This window comes from Vombatus ursinus, unplaced genomic scaffold (genome assembly GCF_900497805.2).
Source record: "Vombatus ursinus unplaced genomic scaffold, bare-nosed wombat genome assembly UNPS02001419.1, whole genome shotgun sequence".
NCBI classification, from domain to species: domain Eukaryota; kingdom Metazoa; phylum Chordata; class Mammalia; order Diprotodontia; family Vombatidae; genus Vombatus; species Vombatus ursinus.
Window position 1 is genome coordinate 1,967,991 of NW_020941197.1, and position 22,919 is coordinate 1,990,909.

General features: G+C 37.0%; 1 protein-coding gene across 1 annotated transcript in view; it reads right to left on the minus strand.

Annotated features, from left to right (window-relative positions):
* Positions 1-312: 312 nt before the first annotated feature.
* Positions 313-22,919, minus strand: part of PHEX (phosphate regulating endopeptidase homolog X-linked) — a 263,978-nt gene continuing 241,371 nt past the window's right edge. Inside the window, exons 18-22 of the mRNA XM_027868359.1 lie at positions 20,376-20,502; positions 14,001-14,066; positions 12,109-12,213; positions 3,602-3,678; positions 313-415 (exon numbers count right to left, since the gene is read on the minus strand). Of these exons, the coding sequence (XP_027724160.1) occupies positions 313-415; positions 3,602-3,678; positions 12,109-12,213; positions 14,001-14,066; positions 20,376-20,502 (478 nt within the window). The remainder of the gene's footprint in view (positions 416-3,601; positions 3,679-12,108; positions 12,214-14,000; positions 14,067-20,375; positions 20,503-22,919) is intronic.

The following is a 22,919-nucleotide window of genomic DNA, read 5'->3' on the forward strand; positions in this document are numbered from 1 at the left end:
AAATGAAGAAGTAGAATAGGTAATGGCAGTGATGCATCATAGCACTACAACCACAGCAGGGTTTGGGGGTGGTTGTATTTTTTTTTCCTTAAGACGTTTACTCTTCTCTTTTTTTAAAATTTAATTTTGAACAGTCCTAAAGTCCTGATCAGATGGTGATTAGATTCACAATGCACTGAAATTATGAAGATGCAATAAAAATATAACCCATCTCTGTAGATAAACAAGTCAGAAGCAGTGGTAGGTTAGAGTTCATTCTTGCAGTTTTCTCACAGTAGAACCCTGTCAGCACGGGATGGGGGAAAGGACCATCTACCAAAGCCGGCAGGACTCTGTACCTCTGTTCATTGTTGAATTGACTGGACAGTTAAAAGCTTTCTGGAATTCCTCAAAGTTACTTACTGCACCATTAACTCTGAAAAAAAATGACAAAAACATTTATGACTTACTTCATAAGTATCATTATTTCCTGAATAGAATCACTGATGATAGCACAGGACAGAAACACTGGCTCTAGAGGCAGAGGCGTCAGGTTCAAATCCTGCCTCTGATTCTTACTATCTAAGTGGAGCTTGGGCAAGTGACTTGATTTGCATAGGCCTCAGTTTCCTTATCTGTAAAATAAGGGAGTTGGGCTAGAAGATCCTTTCCGGCTCTAGATTTATGATCTCATTGGAGTGTCTATTATAACTAAAGATATCAAGAGCACTGGTAGCTAGTCTGAGAGCTGGGAGGAATTTTAGAGATCATCCAGTCCAACTTATTCAAATTATAGGCAAGAAAAGTGAGGTCAAATTAGGTTATGTAACTTATCTTTGTTATTGTTGGTGCTGTTCTGTCATTTCAGTCATGTCTTACTCTTCATGTTCCCATTTTTGGGTTTTTCTTGGCAAAGATACTGGAGTGGTTTGCCATTTCCTTCTTCAACTCATTTTACCGATGGGGAAACTGAGGCAAACAGGATTAAGTGACTTGCCCAGGGTCACACAGCTAATAAGAGGCAAGATTTGAGCTCAGGAAGATGAGTCTTCCTGACTTCAGGCCCAACACTCTATCCACTGTACTACCTAGCTGTCCTTGTAACTTATCTAAGGTCATACAATTAGTTCATGGCATGGTCAGAACTAGAAGCCAAACCTAATAGACCATAAACTCCAAAAGAGCAGGAGCCATGTCTTATCTAAATTTTGTCTCTCTTGCAGCATTTAGCAGAGTGCTCTGTACAGAGCAAGTCATTAATTGCATTGCTGAATGAAATCTCCTTACTGCCATGCCAGTGTTCTTTCCACCATGCCATGCATATACTAAATCTTAAATTACTGAATAACATGTACAATTTTAAAATACCTACACTTGGCATTTTTAACTTTATAACTGTTTTTAATAATATTTCCCCTTAATTGGCCTTTAGTTTGAGGGTTCATTATTCTATACACAGGCACTTTGTACTATTGTCTTTTATACTCAAGTACATAAGAGAAGAGCAAAAAAAAGGTGTTGTGATAGGGGCATCAGGGAAGGTTTTGTGTAGCACATGGCCTTAGAATTGGGTTTTTCACAGTCAAAGGAGGAGATTTTAGGTATAGAAAATATTGGTGGACATATCCATAAGTATTGTTCAACAAGTTTGTGAGTTGTATAAGCTCATTTTTTTTAACCAGCCTTCTAATTAAGACTATTTAGCACTCCAAAGAGTATTTTTACCCACTATTTTATATTTGTCTTTATCCTGATGATCTTACTTCCCTGATGAGCTCCAGACTTCAATTTCCAGGGAACTTCCTTCTTATCTATTTAATTGTAGGTCCCTTTTTAAAGGAGATATTTCTACTTCATAGTTTACCCAAATTCTAGGTAGATAGATGGAAATGCTTTGACACTGGTACATCTGTGATTTTATCCACCAGACTACTTTCTTCAAAGCTCATCCACACCTATTCTCCCTATCTGACCCTTTTCAAAGTCTTTCCAAAAGCCCTCAAAAGGAGTCTGACAAATAAGCTGAGAGCTCTAGACCTCTTAACATTGCCTGAACACCAATGGAGCATATAACTCCAAAAGCTAGCACAGTTCCAGTAACATAACAGGTACTTGTGCTTGTGATTGATTGATTGATTGATTAATGTAGGGTATCAGTTGGCTGCTTTTTTTCTCTGATTATTTTAGATATTCCAATATTCTAATTTGACTTTAGTGTGGGCATGACCGCCAGTGATGCAGATTACAACTTATACATGCCTGCCAACCTGTGTGACTCTTAAAAATTTGCCACAGCATGATCTATCCAGTGTCCTGAAAGGCATGAATTCCCTTTACAATATATGGGTGCCAATGATATTTTTGCAGTTATGACTAAAAAAACCAGAAATAAACTGTCCATCACCCCTATTTTATTTATTACCTGACTGTACTTTCAAGAAGCTGACCAGAGATCCTGAAATCTAGATAATTGATCATTTTTTCTATAAGAATTATTACCTTCAGATATTCAAATAAATGTAATAGCATGTTTCTTAAGTAAAATAGCCTTACTATAGGTTATTTTTCATGGTATCACACTATAACAAAAAATTCATAAACAAATATTTTTGATTATATAAAATCTCCCATTGTAGGCAACTAGTTGGTAGTACATACAGCAGTAGGCTCTAAAACCATTTTGCTGAGCAATTAATCAAGTGTGCTTTTTTTCATCTTCATCCTTTATCAGTGGGAGCACACTTTAGTCCATTACATGCAGTCAGCCTTTCAGGGTAGTTTAGCACAGTGGGAGAGAATTTCCAACACAATGATTAGATTTTTATGTTGGTAGTGAATTTACAGTCAACTTCTGAAAAGTTTGTTATGGTTTGTTTACTGGCAAGAATGAATAAAACTCCTAAAGTGTAGAGGAAATTTTGAAACACTATCCCTCCAAAATATTAAGGATAAGATAGTTAGATTCAACTTACAGAAAGCAAATATTAAATAAATTTTAAATATCCAAATTAAACTACTTTCTGGCCACAAAACATGCTTGAATTCTTTTACCTTCATGCCTTCGTTCATGTTGTTTTCTATGCTTAGATGCTTAGAATGTACTTCTTTGACTGTTGAATTCTTATCTAACTAAAAAAAAAAGGCTAACTCGAACCCTGTGTGCTGCATGAAGTCTTTCCTGATGCTCTTACACCATAATTCGGTAAGAACCTTCCCCCATCTAACAAAACACCTTTTTTTTAACTACTCTAATGCTCTTAACTATAATTCATAATAATACACGGTGTCTATATGTCTGTCAAAGCTCTCTACTTCACCAGGATGTAAGCTCAAAAACGAAAAGAATTTTATCACATCTAAACTGTGTATCCTCTCCTAAGATCAAGCATATTTTGAGTAGGATTACTATATCAAGTAAGGTATCCTAGTAAGTGATTCATCAATCAGTCAGTCAATAAGAATTTATTAAGTGCATATGATGTGCCAAACCATGTGATAGGGGGTGGAGATTCAAATAACAAAGAATAAAACAAGCCCTATTTAAAAGAACCTTACATTCAAGAACTTTGTGAGGACCAATTATTCTGTAAATCACATAAGCAAAAATCATGGTGCACATTACCTAAACTGTGGAGGGCTATGAGCACCAATCTGGATTTGTTCTCTCGCAGCTTCTGGTCGATAGGAGTTGCACCTCACCTGACACAGAGAATTATTACATGGATTAAATTTCTCTACCGGTTACATGAAATGTCATAATGCAGAATAATTATGTAGCCGATGACCGACAATTGTTTAAAATGTACAACAGTTCCTTTGAGAACAGTAGGATCCTCAGAATTGAAAGTTTTGTCAGGCAGAACACTTCTACAATTTGAGTCAATTATGAAGTATGAGACTTGAGGTCAAGTCTTTTAAATTAAAGAAAAATATATGCTAAGGTAATTTTTATTCACTTCATTGAAACATAAATTTGTACAAAATCTGTCACCAACTTTTGAACATGGTCGTTGAATTCAACATTGAAATATCTTCAGGTATTAGATGAGATCATGGAAAATGGCCTGACTTCTGGACCTGGTTCAGAGTCATTCTCTCCCTTCCTCATCATGCCAACAGCTTTAGAGACTCTAATATCTTTATTGATGATACTTCTAATACCCTGTCCTCATAGTTTCTTTAATTCCTCAAGTCCTTTAACTTCCAACCCCCCACTTGCACAAGTCTTCCACCTGTTGCTCAAAATTGTACTGTCTCCAAAGTCTGAATTTTGAAATTCACTCTAAAGTCACCTGACCTTCAATTTCCCCCTCCCTTATCTTTCTCATGTTATGTGCATTCATCATTACCCTCAGTCCTTTCATTCCTACTGATTTCCCCTACTCTGACTTCCCTTTCTTCTCCATCCAGTCTTAACCCTCAACCATTTCAATAATACCCTCTCCTTCATCCTTGAATCTTCTTCCCCTTTGACTTTCCATTCATTATCTCTCTGCTAATTCTCAACATTGGGTACCTTTTCCCAACTTCTCCCTCTATTCCTTCTCTCAAGCTGCCAAACAGAAAAATTCATGAAATCATGCTAATTGTGGCAGGGAATTTCTCAGCTTAGATTCCTTAAGAGTCCAAGGAGAATATCACCCAGCAGAAGGTCTATATAACTAGAGGTCAAATAAAGTAAGAAGCCAAACTGAAAGAAAGAGAAATTTATTTTCACACAAATGAAGATAACTTGTTGTACCACCTTCTTTTTCGCAGGGTACATATTTGGTCGGTATAGCTTTTTCAGATGTACTTAAAATACACCACCAATCAGCAACATTCTATGGCATTCAAATGGACCAATGGAATGCAGTCTGTCCCTATAAGAAAGTTGATCTGAAAGGTCTCTAAGTGAATGTTGGGTGCAACATTTGTGGAGTCCAGCAAAGCTAAAGAGTACTATGTGTAATAAGATTTTATGTATTCAGCCTAAGCAAGATAGAGTTAGTTGAGTCACATTTTATTCAGTCTATAGCAGAAGAGGCAAATCTATCAGATTTTGTTGTTTGCTATACAGAAAAAAAGGGGGGAGGGCTAGTTTTCAATACTGGTAGTTCAACAAAGAATACATTATGATAACAAGGTTGTTTTCCTCCATGTTGATTCCACGACAAATTTGTGATATATAATGTCAACTGGGCCCTGACTGCTATGTAGCAATCTTTTCTTCATCTATACTTTCAATCACATTCTTCACAATGACTGTTCCAAATCTTTTCTCTAGTCTCCAACTCTACCCCTCATTCCTCATTTTGAACAGAAAATCTTACCTCTTACTTTACTGAGAAGTCAGAAGGCCACCTCTTTGAACTTCGTCAATTCCCTTCATCCACTTTTCTAAACTTTTCAATGTCTTTACCCATCCTCTCTTCTTTTCTCCCAGTCTTAGAGAAAGAGGTGGCCCTCCACCTTAACAAAGCTAATCCTTCTACCTGTACCCAAGGTCACATCTTCACTACCTCCCTCAGGAACTGAATCTATTAATCATATCTTATTCTTATTTTCCTAACTCTAAAAAAGGAATTGTTATTTTCATGTATGTTTTTCCTTCCAATCATAATATAAGCTCCCTAGAACAGATTGTGTCTTCCTTTTATCCTTCTGTCCCCATTACTGTCTAGCACAGTGCTTTGTCTACCTCCTTTCAAGACCTTAATGGACACAGTCCAGGACGCTGAACCCAAGAGCCGTGGGAAAGTTGTTCAGTTATTTTTCAGTCATGTCCAACTTTTTATGACTCCATTTTTTCTTGGCAGATACTGAAGTGGTTTGCCATTTCCTTCTCCAACTCATTTTACAGATGAGGAACTGAGGCATACAGGTTAAGTGACTTGCCCAGGGTCACATAGTGAGTAAATGTCTGAGGCTGGATTTGCACTCTGGAAGATGAGTCTTCTTGACTTTAGCACTCTATCCAATGTGCCACCTAGCTACCCTGGGGAGAACAGCCCAAAAAATACCAGTTCTGCTTCTAGTGTGGCCCCCACAGTCATCACCGAAACATTGAGTTATCATAATCCCAGTGAAAGAGCCCACTTTTTTTTAACTACTTCCAAAACCTACCACTCACTAACTGCTACCAATCAGTAATAAGCTCAAGAATCTCAGGAATGCCAGTGCCCCCAAACCACTGAGCTTTCCACCAGCCTAACTCCTGTAGCCATCACTGAGTAACGCCTATGGAAAGGCAACCCGGCAACTACTTCTGCAGGTGCTGAAGTCACTGCTTGAACACACAAAAGTAATCAGCAGTCTTTGGCAGTGTCAAACAGTTCAAAATCATAAACATATGTGATTTTTGCTTTGGAAACATTAAAAAAGATGCATTACCATTTGCTTTGTCATCATACCCTGTGGACTATGGGACTTTTCCATCTGACTTTCAGCTGAAACTTCCTATATATGTCATCTTTCCAATTAGAATGTTAGCTGCTTGAGAGAAGGGACTGTATTTTTTCTATTTGTTTCCCAGTGCTTTGCACATAAGTACTTAATAAACACTTTCTTGCCCTTTCATTCACTCACTCATTCATTCATTCATTCATCCCTTTCTCCATAGTAGGTTTGGCCAAATATTTGTCTAGGTTCTAAATCCCAGCCTTACCACTTACTACATGTGTCATCTTGGGCAATTTCTTTAGTTTCAGCTTCCTCATCTGGAAAATGAAGACCTAAAGGTAATATTCTTGTTTCCATTCAAGTATTAAGATATCGATCAGAGAAGTAGCCTTTTCAGTCTTGGTAAAGAGCAGTCAAGGAAGGAATTGAATAGTTTTAGTAGAAAATTAGGTGACTTGTTTTAGAGTGTCAACCCAAAACTCTATTTTAACATATTATCTCCTTCATTTGTTCAAGATCCATATAAATGTTACCAAAAACTGTCTCTGAGTAGACAGATGTCTGATGGCATAGATGGGGGAACTATGGTCAGTTTGGATAGTTCTCTGTCTAAACTATAAATGCTTGCATATAGAATAATATTAAATAAATAAGAATTATTTCCAACAGACAAATTTAAAACATTAAGTACAGCATTAATATTTTACTTCCACAATATGAGTTTTGGAAATAGAAAAAAAGTAGAAATGAGACATTACCATTAATGAACTAAAAGATGGTAGAAAAAGCACTGTTACCAGTTCTATCAATGTGAATCATAAGAGAGAACCCTGCTAAATCTTAGGTGGGACCATTCCTTGAAGCTCCCCAAGCACAAAGGTACAGTGTTTTAGACATGGTAGGTGATTAATAAATAGCTGCTGAATTGATGCAATGAATGAATCTCAAATAATACTATAAATTAACAAGCACTTACTATCTAGTTGGGGAAAGAAAAATCATATATGCAAAGAAATTAAAGAACAAATACAATGCCTCACACATAGTAAGCATTTAAGAATTTAATTGAACTGAAACTGTGGAATAATTTTAAGAACACTGAGTCCTTCATAGGTAAACCAATATGACTTGAAAAAAGTACTGAGCTGTACAGGTTAAAAAAAAAACATGTAAGCAATAAGCTTAGTTAGGATTCTCTTATTCGTCTCAGAAGACAGACTACCAATATAACACCTCTGATATTCATTTGCAGTTTTATAATCATATAAATTAATTTCTTAATCCATTTGACTATTTACAATTCCAAATAGGTGATTTTTTTTTAATTACATCAGGAAGAATCATTGAAGTTCTTGTTCATAGGAGTAGGCAAGCAGACAGTGCAACTCTGAACTGGATTTTTTAAAGTTCCACTTTATAATTCAATTGTTTATTTTTTTCAGAAGCTAGCTAAAGCAAATTTGTTTTTACTGTCCTCTTTTCATTGCTATCTTTTATATCATTTGGGAAATTTCTGAAAGGATATGTTGTGTCTTTTACCAATTTTTTTTCTACTTTCCTGGAAGAAAAAAAAAATCCTGTCCAATTCATTTACAAAAACAACTTCAATCCAATGTGCTAGGAAATTTTCAAAGTAACCTTTCAAATTGAAATTGATTTACAACTGGCCCATCTTGTCAGTGAGGTTCTCCCTAAGGCCAATTGTTCATTAGTAATGCTCTGGGTCATATAAGATCATTCTTCTTTTAGTCTAAATATCTCATTTTTTTAAATCAAAACTAGTTTGTGGGGGCAGATTGAGAAGACATTTTAAATGTAGACTGTAGATGTGTTGTGAATGATTATAGACACATTATAAATTAATTTATTGCTTCTATCAAGAGAAATTAAGAATCTGGCTATAAATTATAGGACCTTCCAACCCTTCCCACTCTTTCAACAAATAACTACTATCCTCTAGAAGGTTCAAATCAATTTTGCTTTTTTCCATTTTGGCCTATTTGTGATCCAAAACTTACATAGTCAACAAGAGTCAATCAGCAAGTATTTATTAAGCATTTACTATGTCAGGCACCATGCTAAGTAGTGGGGGATATAAAGTAAGTCCAGTACAATTCCTTCCTTCAAGGAGCTCACTTTCTGAGGGGAAGAGAATAACTAATAAGGTAATTACAAGATATATCAGAGTAGATGGAAAGTAATCTTACAAGAGAAGGCACTAACAGTTAGAAGACCAGGAACAACCTCCTGTAGAAAATTGTATTTGGCCTGAGGGCTAAGCATCAGACACCTATGAGAAAGCCAAGGCTAAGAGGCAAGAGGATGAAGAAAAGGCCTGCAAAAGAGACAAAGAAAGAATAGTCAGAAAGCTATAAAGAGAATTAGATTTTAAAGAGTCATGGAAATGAAAAAGGAGACACCTAGAGTGTTGAATAAATGGAATAGTCAAGGAAGTTGAAGACTAAGGAAATGTTTTTTTTATATGACTACTTCATAAAGTACTAATTATGACAGGTTCTGCTTCTGATACATATTGCTATCTATAATCTCATGGTTCATTATATTTGGGGCCCAATTAAAGAAACTGTAGCATTTTTAGCCTGGAGAAGAGAAGAATCAAGGGTACATTGTGGCAGTATTCTATATTTGAAGATTTGTCATATGGAAGAGTAATTAGGTTTAATCATCTTGTCTCTAGAAAGCAGAAATATAAGCAATAGTTAGAAGCTTACAGGAGACAGTTTGAGGTGCAATGGAAGAAAAAACCTCCAAAAGTTAAATAAGACTTCCTTTTCAGTAATGGGCTCTCCCTTATTGGAGAACATGATGTAGCAGTAGAGGAGTATTTTTATATAAGTATAAATACAAATAGACAGTCTCTAGGGTCCCTCCTGGCTTGAAACTTAGGTAATTCTATGATTATGGACACAGGTAAAGTCCTGGAAAAATGATTCATGAAGAAGCCCGGAGATTAGCTAGTATGAGGCCTATGCACACCATAGCCTTCACCTTCTTGTAGACTGAACCATTCAGAAGCTGCTTCATGGTCTCCCCAACACACACACACACATACACACACATACACACACACACACACACACACACACATACATCTTGAAGAAAATTTCATTCCTATTAACACATAAAAGTCATTGACCCCTCCAAGTGTCAGGACAAATTGATTCACATGGCAAGAGTCAGAAACAAACCATGACAGAGCTATACTTCTGCAGATGTTCAGTTCTACTAAGAGCTCGTTTGTTTGGTCAAGATTAAGGTAACACTGAAAAAAAATAATAAAGTAACACTGAGAAAACATTCCCATAAAGTTAGGAGAGGGCCTAGTAAAATATCAGAAGCATTGAGGAAATAAATAGATAAATAGATAGATTAAAAATTAAATGTTTAAAAAAAAGATATGTAGGGCAGAGCCAAGATGGCAGAGTAAAAGCAGTGACTTGCTTGAGCTCTCCCCCAAACTGCTCCAAATACCTGTAAAAAGTGGTTCTAAACAAATTCTAGAGCAGCAGAACACACAAAAAGACAGAGTGAAACAAATTTCCAGCCCAAGACAACACGGATGGTTGATTGGAAAGGTGTGTTGTGCCTGGCTGGGAGATGAATACTGTTCAGTGTGGGCATGCAGGCAAAGACCAGCCCTCAGTAAACCCGGAGCAGCCCTCAGAGGACTGCATCACAAGCAGCTGTGGCAGTTTCCAGACTTCTCAAGCCACAAATGCCTAAAGACAACTTAGAAGGTCAGTAAGAAAAGTCTGTGACCTCTGTGAGAGAGAAGCTCAGTCCCAGCCCCAGTCCTGGTATGGCCCAGGGCAGCATCTGCTTTCAGAGCTCTTGGCCCACAGACCGAGGGGGAATTGAGTGGCTGATCAGAGGGAGATTGCAGGGATCTCTTTGCTGGTGCTGAGGCAGGATTCTCTTGCTTTGCCCATGCTTGGATCTGGGTCACAGTTCTGGGTGGTGGTCCTGGGGAGAGGAGGCGCACTGGTGCAGTGGAGCTTGTAGTGGCAGTGGAGAGGGAACCTCCTCACAGTTCCAAGGCAGAAAACAGTGCTTGTGGTCACTCATAGACCAGAGCCCAGGCCAGAAAAGGAGTAAACATCTCACCCTTGATCATACGACCTTGGAAGAACTGAAAATTTACAGGCCACTAGAAGTATCTCTGAAAACAGCTGCACAAAACCCCTGAAACTTGAGACAGTACATTCTCCACACTGGAAACAGACCCCTACCTTAACAAAGAGTTTATAACTCAAGTAACTGGCTGGGATCATGAGCAAACTGCACAAAAAAAGTCAGACCATAGAATCTTTTTTTGGTGACAAAGAAGATCAAAACATACAACCAGAAGAGGACAACAAAGTCAAATCTCCTACATCCGAAGCCTTCAAGAAAAATATGATTGGTCCCAGGCTATGGAGGAGCTCAAAAAAGATTTTGAGAAGCAAGTAAGAGAAGTAGAGGAAAAACTGGGAAGAGAAATGAGAGTGATGCAAGAAAATCATGAGAAACAAATCAATAGCTTGCTAAAGGAGACTCAAAAAAAAATACTGAAGAAAATAACACCTTAAAAATGGCCTAAGCCAGTAGGACCTGAGTTCAAATACGGTCTCAGACCAGACACTTGACACTTACTAGCTATGTAATCCTGTGGAAGTCACTTAACTCCAACTGCCTCACACACAAAAAAAAAAGAAAAAGGAAAATAAAAAATGTACAATCTGTATTGAGTCACTTGCCTTCTCAATGAGGGTGGGTGGGGAAGGAGGAAGGGAGAAAATTTGGAACCAAAGTTTTGAAAACAAATGTTAAAAATTATTTTCACATGCAACTGGGAAATAAGATATACAGGCAATAGGGTATAGAAATCTATCCTGCTCTACAGGAAAATAGAAGGGGAAGGTGATAAGAGAAGGGGGAGAGATAGAAAGGAGGGCAGATTAGGGGAAAGGGTATTCAGAATGCAAGCCATCTTGGAGTGGGTGGAGGGACGAGATGGGTAAAAAATTTGAAACTCAAAATCTTGTGGAAGCGAATGTTGAAAACTAAAAATAAATAAATTAATAAAATTGGGGGGAAATATAAGAAAAAAAGACATATAAGTAGCAAAGCCTGCACAACTCACTGAACTCTTTCCCAAAAGATGTCCTATGCAAATATCAAAAATGAGTAGCAGGAAGAATAAAGCTATTGCAAACAAGTACATAAAGCACCTGGCACCATGGTTGTTCAGTTGTTTCAGTCCTGCCTGACTGTTTGTGATCCTATTTGGTGTTTTCTTGGCAAAGATACTGGAATGGTTTGCCATTTCCTTCTCCAGCTCATTTTACAGATTAGGAAACTGAGCAAAAGGGTTAAGTGACTTGCCCAGGGTCACAGAGCTAATTAGTGTTTGAGGCCAGATTTGAATTCAGGAAGATGAGTCTTCCTGACTCCATGCCCTGCATTCTATACACTGCACCACCTAGGTTCTCCACTGGTGTCCCCAGTACTGGGGTTCAGAACCATGGACAGCACTCGGTGATATCAACAGCCACTGCAGTCCAGAGCAGTTTGTTATGCTGCAAAAGCAGTTAAGAAAATCGAAACCTGAAACGCTATTTTGTATGTTGTCATGAGCTAGTGGAAACTTGAAATTTATCTCATTTAATTTTTTTTAGAACTTTAGTTAAGAGAACAAGCCTAAGCCACACATTCGATATTTAAAACCTTCTTTGAAATGCTACTCACATGAGCATAACTCAGAAAGAAGAGCTGATTGTTGGTGAATTTAATGCCTGGTAGGAGATCTTCTTCCACTCCTTGCCTCTTATCATTTATCCATTTCCTATAGGCCTGGAGAGAAAAAAATAGAGTGATGTTTGTTATTTTTACTAGTAACTTCAGGATCATAAAGCCATAGCTCTAAAGCTGAAAAGGGACTTTAGGCATAATCTAGTTTTAGATGATTTGTCCAAGGTTATACAGGTAATAGTAGCAGATCTGGGATTCAGACTCAGGCTGTGACTAAAAATTCAGCACTACTTCCACTTCAGTATTTCCTCTCAATAATAGGTATGTCCTGATTAGAAGAAATCTGCTTTGCAAAATTCACCATCTTGCAAATAATATAATAACATGTAATATAATGATATATAATATAATATATCATGAGGCATTCAATGGAGGAGGCCCATGGAAATGTTAGTCTATGCTGTAGCTCACCGAGGAATCTAGGATTACTAGCTTAAAAAAAGGATACCAAACCAACAGAATGAACATACTATAAAGGGCTAAACAACTATAAATAAAAGTTCTTATTTAATATATTAGAGAAGTTTGGCAGTGGATATAGAAATTGACTTTGGAGTCAGGAAGACCTGGATTCAAGTCTTTTCTCTGACATATTATCTATATGACCTTGAACAAGTCACTTAATCACAGTTGCTTTTCATGAGCAGAGGGGATTTCCAAATTGTGCAGAAGTCCTCTGAACAGATGAAATCATAGGTCTGGACCAAAAATTAAATAACTAAATAATTACCTTTGTTCTTACCAGGGAATAAAAAGTTAAATACTAATGGACCATCATAACTTTCAGCCTATGAGCATGGGAATTTTAAAAGAGAATATTTATAGCAAGATAAAGAAATACATTGCCTCATGAATATTTATCCCCAGGTAGAAGTATTTAATGTACTATTAGCAAATAACACTATTATTGAAACAGGTTGGATTCATGGATAGAGAGCTAAACTTGAAGCCAGGAAGAGCTGAGTTTAAATCCTATTCTGATACATATATGCTGTGTGACCCTGGCCAAGTCGCTTAACTTCTTAGTGCTCTAGGTTATGTTCTAAGACTTCAAGTAGTAGAGAAGGTGCATATCTGAATTGGTAGAAGGCATTTCTCACCTGAGAGTCCCCCATTACAATTAAATTTTAGTTCCAGACCCTATGCTTATATCCTCTGATACTATTTACTTTTATTTGATTTCATTGGTGTGGTTACTCCCTTTACTCCCATACAGATCACAACCCCTTAATACTTTAGTAGAAATTCTTTCATGTATTACTATGAAGGAAAAAATGTTTTACTATGGGAGGGGCAATTTTCTGGTGATGAATATCTCTAAAAGTAGCTAGACTCTGACAATTAGCTCTGACAAGAGACATATAGACTGTCTCTAGCCCTCTACTTGAAGTCCTTCCAGCTTGGAAGGATGTGACAGAGATTGTAACCTGCTGGCACATGGAAACAGAGGCACTTGAGAATCCAGGGTCACTTCCATGGTACAGTGTGACATTATGGCAGACTTTCATGGAGGAACAATATTTAACTATGCTTTTAATGTTACCATGAATGTGTTACCTAGAAATTCTAACTTATTCACTAAATATATAACATTTTTAATTGTGATTTTGTACCAGAAGCCAAGACTATATAGAAAGATATAGATATGTATATGCACATATATATGTGTGCATATATATCCATTTTTATAATGGAAGTCAGTGAGGAAATACAATATAATAAATTTTCTTTATGGCAACCATCTTCAGAATATATATGAAGTTAGGCACACCTGTATAAATTTCATATACTACTTCTTAAAACATCATGGAAAACACAGTAATACATACCCTAAAAGCTTCTCGCAAACCTCCATTATCTGCAATATTTTCTCCCAATGTCCTCTTCCCTTTCACCTAGAAAATAGAAAGGGGAAAAAAGTGTCCCATTAGACAGCTTCACAGTAAACTGTCATTCAAGCTAAGGCACAATATATTAGAGCAAACACCATGGTGGGCATGTTTTAAAGGGAAAATTATGCCTAATAAATCAAAGTAAGTCATCATATATTTTGTGATTGCAAACAAAGCCTTGAAAGGTACTCTTCAGTGTAATAACTTATGTCTTCTTATGCTACTGCCTTGCTTTCCCCCCCCACCTCAATCTCTCCTTCATGCCAATTTTGTAGGATAAAATAGACTAAAATAAAATGTAAGAAAATATTAAGTGGCTCAGACTTTAGGGAAAAAAGAATATCAATAAAACTGATTATTCTCTAATTACACTGATCGTCTAAATAGTATTCTGAATGTGGGCATGCATTGTTCTCCACAAATTAACAAAGCATACAGAGATGACAGCTTGCAGAGGTTACCAACCTTTAACCTCCATTAATTTTTCTTCCAGAATTTAAAGGAGGAAGCAGTTTGGCAATGTGTAAAGAACTCAGGAGGCCCGAAAGCCTTAGACTTGAAGTCCCGGATCTACTACTTATTAGCTGGGTAAATTGGGTAAAATCATATCACCTCTTTGTGTTTCAGTTTCCTCATATGTAAAATGAGGGAATTAACTAGAGCCCTTCTAACGCAGCTCCCATTGATATGGTGTTTTAAGGTCTTTGCATCTATTACCTCATTTAATCCTGATAATAATCCTTCAAGGTAAGTGCTATTATTATGCCCATTTTATAGATGAAGAAACTGAGGCTCAGGAGGTTAGTTGACTTGCCCATGGTCATGATGATAGTAATAATATAGCCATAAAATCTAAGGCAGAATTTGAAGCCAAATCATCCTGACTCTACTACCTACCAGCATGGGGAGTTCTACCCACTACTCCATAGTACCTCTCAGATATCTATTTGATTAGTTCTGTTGCCCTGTAGTCAACTTAACCTGTCTTCTTGAGTTGCCATATCTTCAAGAAACACGGAGCCCAGTGTGTGCAGGAGGACCTAAATGTGTCAAGAATGAATGCCCCTCCCCGAGCTGACATAATTTGTTGTTTGCAACAAAATGTTATATGGCAAGCTGGACTCCATGTGTGTCCTTGGAAGTCAAGACAGGTGCCAGTCAGTCTGCCTTAGGCTGAGAAAGTGCTTGTGCAGCTGGGACCCTTGTAGAGAAGCAGACCCTCCTATCTTCATGGTGTAGCAGTTCCCAAGGGAAAAGAATACTGCTTTTGCCATCACCTTGCTCCTCTCTTTTGAGAGGGGTTTTGTCCTTTTCCCACCTTTACTGCACCTTTCCCCTCTCATGCCAGTCCCCTTTAGGAGGAGATTTCTGTTTTCTTCTCCTTCCTTTGTTGTACTGTCATAAATATGTAAACTTCTATGTGGATCATGAACTCTTTGCTCTGCCTTAGGGCATGTATATTCACTTCTCTTGTAATAAACCTAGTTTCCATGTGAGTCTCATGAAGTTGTGATTGCCTGTTGACAACTCTCAGAGACAATTCAATAAATTCAATTCAATAAACATTTATTAAATGCTTAGTATGTGCCAGGCACTGTGCTAATTGCTGGTAAAACAGTAAACAATACTAACCAGAACTTTCCAACAGGTGTGGAAATCAATCACATGTGTACCTAGCTCCTCTTTTAATAACAGTAAGATTTTGTTCCCAATTCTAATCATAGACAGTTGTTCATCAGAACATTAAATTAGCCTGGATCAAAATATTTTGATTTTTTTTGCAAGTCAAAGATACTCTAAGGCTAGGCTCCTGAACCTGAAATCCATATGCTAGAGTCCAACAAAATCAAATGAATCAAAATCCTATCCTTATTATGCAAAAATGAAGATCTATATCATTTGAGTTAGCTTTCCCATTGCAGAGATGGACTTGTGCTGTGTCAGCCATAAATACTTTCACTCTCTCCCCTCTGGGACCAAAAATAGCTATCTGCATAATGACTCTTCAGGTGAAGTATAATCTGTGGCTATTGGCTAAGGGACTGGGTGGGAGGGATAAGGGGGTGAGGAGGGAGGGAAAACATCCATCAAGTCTAAAACTTCATTTTACCAATTAGGGAAACTAAAGTCAAAGAAAGGAAGAGATTTGTTTAAGGTCATATATTAACAAATATCAGCACCAGAATTTGAATGCATGCCCTCTGACTCTAAAGTTATGTCTTTCCACTATACCACATTGCCTCTCCATATATCGTTAGTGTTCCATAAATGCTGAACGTTAAATGAAGGGGAGGGGAAAATAACTTAATTCCTCTCCATTGGTTTATCTTTTCTGTTTCTTTGTATACTACTGTAAGTCCCAACTTCACCCACCCTCACCTCATCCCTGCTGGTAACAAACACCTTTTGAACTCACAGACCCTCCTAGAGATTATCTGGTATATTCTCAACAAAATTTCAATAAGTGGTCATCCAGTGTTCCTGAAAACCCTCCAGTAATGGAAAACTCACTACTGGAACAGGACACGCTTTTTGTTTTGGACTGTTCTGACTGTATAACAGTCCTTTTCTTATATTAAGTAAAAAATTATCTTCCTATAAGGAAATAAAAATTTATTAAGTGCCTGCTATATGTCAGGCACTGTGCAAAGTGCTTTACAAAGATTATCTCATGAGGCAGGTAGGCAGCTCAGTGGATAGAGCTCTGGCCTTGGAGTCAGGAGGACCTGAGTTTAAATCTGACCTCAGACACTTGACACTTAGTAGCTGTGTGACCCTAGGCAAGTCACTTAATAAAGTCCGATTGCCTCACTCAAAAAAAAAAAAAGATTATCTCACAACAATGCTATTATCCCCATTTTACAGTTGAGGAACTGAGGCAAATAGAGGTTAAGTAACTTTCCCAAGGTCACATAACAAGTAAGTGTTTGAGGTCAGGTTTGAACACAGGTCTTGCTAAGTCTAGGTCCAGGGCTCTATCCACTGCACCACCTTGCTGTCCCTATAAATTTATAGCTTCCACACATTGCTCCTATTTATGCCCTCTGTCAAGCAGAACAGGTATAATCTGTCTTCCGTTAGATAACCCTTCTAATATTTAAAGAGCAGAATTATGCTCCCCTTAAGCATTTTTTTTTCTCCAGGCTCAACATTTCTAGATATTTCAACTGACCCTTTTCTAGCATGGCTTCATGAATCCAAACTATCTTAGTTGTCATTTTTAGAATAAGTCATTCTTTGTCAATGTATCCAGAATTGCTAAAAAAAAAAAATAGGGTCTGATAAAGACAGGATATTGTCAAACTGTTACCACTCTCATTCTGAACACCATATCAGTTAATGTGGACTAAAATCACATGAGCTTTGCATGTATATATATGTGTGTACTTGTGTATGTTAGTTCTGTCAAAAAACTGAGCTTACAGGTCTTTTTTTCACATGAACTGCAATTTAGCCATATAACTACAACCCATCATTTACTTCTGCAGCAGTTGATTTTTTTTAATCTAAGTGAAAGAATTTGCATTTATTTCTACTAAAGCTCATCCAGTTGGATTCAATTCATCATTCTAGCATCTCAGAATTTTTTCTGGATTCTGATTCTGTCATCTACAATATCAGCACCCACTCTCAACTTTTTTCAGAGAGATTTCTGAAAATAGGATAAATTTTAATTTACAACATAAGATGAAATTTTATAATGTGAAAAGTTTGAGATGGTAAATAGTTTTAGATTCTCTACATAAAAGCTCCTGTCTTAGGCTTTAACATTCCACTTCCTAGTAACACCAGGGATGTAGATACACTCAACCATTGGCAGAAAATAAAATGTGTTTCTTTGAGAATATGGATTGTATTCTTATAAAAGTATTTTCATACTGTCAAGTAAGTTACAGATGATTGTTGTTGTTTTTCAGTCATGTCTGACTCTTCATCACCCCTTTTGGGGTTTTCTTGGCAAAGATACTGGAGTGAGTTCCCATTTCTTTCTCCAGCTCATTTTATAGATGAGAAAACTAGGACAAACAAGGTTAAGTGACTTGCCTGGGGTCACACAATTAGTGTCTGAGGCCAGATTTGTACTCAGGTCTTCTTGACTCCAGGCCTGGCATTCTATCCACTGCACCACTTAGCTGCTTGTTCTATATATGTCTATCCCCATCCCCACAATGTTTGCAGTACATAACATTATGCTGTAACTTCACCAGCCCAACCAACATTTCTAAGATTTTCTACTGTGTGGGACAGGGATTACAAAGTAGAAAGATAATGAAGAAACATGTCGCCAATAGGAATTATTAGCTTTGATACTCTGCTCAGGGTGAGCTAAGTTTGGTGAATAATTGGCCACTTTGCCATCCTTGTTTCTGAGTTGTGACTGACAATTCCACAATCAAGTTTATATTGTTTACATGTAGATCAACCAGTCTGTAGATTTTCCAAGCTTCTTATTTTCTCATTTACCTTCTACTTTTCCATTAACAAATTTCCCAGAGGGCAGATAGAGGAAGAAGGTGTAATGAAAAGTAAACTTATTATTTCCAGACTTATAGTCACATGGTTGGGACACATCAGGGAGCTACTTAGAAAAAAAAATGAAAAACCATCTCTACCTGTCAATTATGTTCCTCTTTTGCAATAAATTAAGGTTTCTATAATCATAAGATCATAGATTTAGAACTAGAAAAGCCATCTTGTCCAAACCCCTCATTGTACAGAAAAGGAAAATTAAGGCTAAGACTGAGCTCCTGAAATAAGGAGTGTTTGAGTCCAAAGGAACCAAATTACTCCAAGTTCTAATCTTAATATATAAATATGTGGCTGCCTGCCTAACCTCCATGAGAGACAGTAAGGGAGGGAAAATGTGAAATGAAGCCCCCTATCTCTAAAGTCAGTACTCTTTCCACTGTATTATGTTGCCCTTCATCACCATTACCATCAGCGCCAGCTCCATCGTCAACATTTTATTTAACATTTTAATGTTTTCAAACGGTTTTATTAGATCTGCACAACAATCCTATGAAGTAGATATAAGAGGTATGATAATCCCTATAACACAGACTAGAAAACAGAATCTCAAAGAGTCTTCCAGAGTTTGGGTAAAGTTACTAACTCTACTTTGATTTACAGGATATGTAAATTATCTACTAAAACTTCATTGTTTTGAATGCCATTCATTTAGAATTTATGATAACTTATAAGACCTGGCCTGTAGTTAACCTTTGGAATATCTTTTTTTAAAAGATTTGATGTGCAAATTAATTGTGTCAATAAGATTGCTAATGTTTGACATACTTAAGAAACCAGAAATGTCTTGCAATTTAGAAACATCATTTGGACATAAACAGCGAATGTATTTATTTCAAATGTTACTTAACTGTTAGCCTAGGTTAAAGATATATTTAAAAATAATAAAAATTATTTCCTTTTATTAAAGGGCTATACTACTGATACGCTCATTGATTCACTAATTAGTCCAAATTAGTGAGGTGTTATTTGTAAATATATACTAGTAGTATGGAGGGAAATGTTCATAAATTATAATCATAAATTACATCTTAGTAAAAGAAGCAACCTGGCACAGTGAATAAAGAGCTGCTCTTGACTCTAGAACAAACTGAGTTCAAACCCTGCCTCGGACATGGCTGTGTGATTCTGGGTAAATCACTTAACCTCTCAGTAATCTAGATAGCTTCTTAGTCTATATTTTTGTACTTGGCTGATAGAATTTGTTTTGCTTGACTATATGCATTTGTTTAAAAGGATTTTCTTTTTCTTCTACAGTTGAGAGAACATAAAAAGAAGAGAATATAAATCCTTATTAACTGAAAATTTAAAAAAAGAAATAGTTCTCTGTAAATACACATATATACATATATATGTGTACATATAAATATGCATGTATGTATGTATGTATGTATGTGAAAAAGTAAGTTGTAAAACAGGTACCAGTATTGGAAGGAGTTTCTTCACTATGGATTTCCCCATATTAAATGAATCACAGGTCCAGTTCCCATATCATACGATTTGCTAGCAAATGTTAAAACCTATTAATTATCTGTGTTTGGGGATTGTCTATTTTCTATTATTCTCAATAATGGCTAATATTTATATGGCACTTACTATGTGCCAGGTACTGTGCTCACTTTATAATTATTATCTCATTTAATCCTCACAGTAACACTGGTATATAGGTGCTAAAATATAATCAAATAAACAACAGGTTCACTATATGACTGACTGTCATCCAAAATGGGGAAATAACACATAGGAGAAATCACCTGTGTTATGAAACTCCATAATTTTACTTACATTCAATCCAGCTTTCTTCCAATAATAGCTGCTATACTGATTAACCATACATTTTGTTTTCTCTTTAAACTTCTCTTCAGAGTCAGTAGACCACCAAGGATCAAGGTTTCCATTCTTATCATATTTTCTGCCTAATAAAAAAAAAAGGTAGAGAATTTTGTTGTTACATAACAAAGCTAATTTCTTCCCTGTTCTCTGTGACCCATCCCTAGTCTACTCCAAGCCCCTTTCCTGATTTATGGAAGGCTGTGATTTAGTTGCCCAGAACAACTGAGCTTGTATAACCTTGGCAAACGTATCCCAGAGTGGGAATAGCCAGAGACAGGGACAAAGCAAGGTCAGGAGTATGGTGGCCCAGGGCCCACCCTTTGCTTGCAAAATGTGTGCCTAGGGAAGGAAGTGTCCAACAAACAACTCCAGTAGCCAAGTTCCTGAAGGCAGCCAGTGTATTTCTCTCCAATGTTGCATTTAAGTTTGGGAAAAAATGTGGCAGATTGTAGAGAAAGTTGAATTTTTTAATTTTTTTCCTCTCTTTAAATGAATATAGAATATACTTGTAAAATAATATAAATGAAGAAAATATGGTAGAAACCAAGAAGAATAGTAGTGAAAATACAGATTTGGAAGGCAGGGGACCTAGCCTCATGTCTTAGTTCTACTGTGTAATAACTACGTAACATTTGATCTCCCTATATCAGTTTCCTCAACTTCATCAATTTCCCAAAGTAGTAGTAATACTTATAGTGTGCTACCTCAAGGAATTCTTGTGAGGATCAACCTTTGTGTGATAGAAGGAAGGAAGGAAGGAAGGAAGGAAGGAAGGAAGGAAGGAAGGAAGGAAGGAAGGAAGGAAGGAAGGAAGGGAGGGAGGGAGGTAAGAAAGAAGGAATTATTAAGTACCTAGTATGTGCCAGGCCTAAGTACATCATAACTATTATCTCATTTGATCCTCACAACTCTGAAGGTGAGTGCTATTAGTATCTCCATTTAACAGATGAAGAAACTGAAGGAAACCGAGGTTAGGTGAACCAGGTCACACAGCTCATACATGTCTAGGGTCAAATTTGAATGCAGATGTTCCTGATTCCAGGCCCAGCACTCTATCCACTGTAAAGAACACTGGCTCTGAAGTCTGAGGTCCTACAGTCTACTCATACCTCTGTGTCTTACTACCTTTATGACCTTAGTCAATGTACTTCCCTCTCTAGGTCTCAGTTTCATTATTTCATATTTGATGACCTTAAAGATCCCTTCCAACTCTCAATCACTTTTCAAGCCCTATAAAAATGTCAGTTATTACTCTTTTTGTTTAGCTCTGCAAGTAGTCTAGCTAGTTCTGGATATTTTGCTTTTACTTGATGTGACTTGTTCAGGACAGAGAACCAATGTCATTAAACCAGTGATATCTCCACAGGATCCAAAAGAATAGCCCAGTGAGTCAGCCAGTCCACTGTGCTAGAGACTTTGGTTCAGTTCGACAGTAATATGTTTCTTCTAGTCTCTAGGAGCTTGGAGGCACTTTGATCCTCCATTATGCACCCCTTCGCAGTAACCAGTGGGGATTGAAAGAACATCTGTCCTATTTAGATAAGGGAGGTCACTGTAAGACATACATCTAGAGCCAAAATGTATAAAATTAAATGGAAGAAAAATATATGTCCTATATTTGTTCATTTCACTTATGAACTCTTCATCCTTTCCCCATTTGGAAAAAAAAAAATAAGTCAACGCATCTGAAGTAGATTCAAGTTTCCTATTGAAAACAAATGGATATTTAATGATTTAGATTTAATTTAATGACATAAAGAACAAACATGCCCTCTAAATATTTGTATGAACTTGACTCATTTGAAGTGTTTGAGGTAAAACTAGATAACCACAAATAAGGCATCCACAACAACCATCTTGCCCCCAAATTTCTTCCTTCTTGGATTGAATTGAAGACACCATCCTTCTTATACCTCCAAAGGAAATTGAATGATTCAAACAATCAATAAATACTTACAGTGTTTACCATGCAGAAGGCACCGTGAAGTGGCATTCCCACTATTACAGTCATTGTAGTATGATATAGTGAAAAGTATACTAAAAGTCATGTAATCAACAAGATAGACTACTAGGCATTTCCTCCAATCCTCATGATCTCTTAACTCTCTCCAAAATAGGAATTATGTACAAGAGAAAAAGCAATGTTAGTCATCTCCACAATATAGGATACCAAGAACCCAAAGAAGGTTAAAAACTCAAGAAAAAAGCTAATCTCTAACTACTAATGTGCTAACTTAGTACCCTCTTTCCCACCAGAAGCAGGGATGCATAACTATCCACTTGCAACAGAACTAAACTCTGTTCTCTGACCTCCCTTCCCTTTCTCCAAATGCTCTGGCAATATAAAGAGTAGAAATTTGCTCAGGGCATGACAGCAGCATGGCAGTTCTGTATGCCACATCAGAAATTGGCCAGAGGAAGGAGGAATAGAGAAAATGGAACAAGACATGTCTGTGTGTGGCTGTGTGGTACTCCAAAAACGCTGAGGGAAAGTGT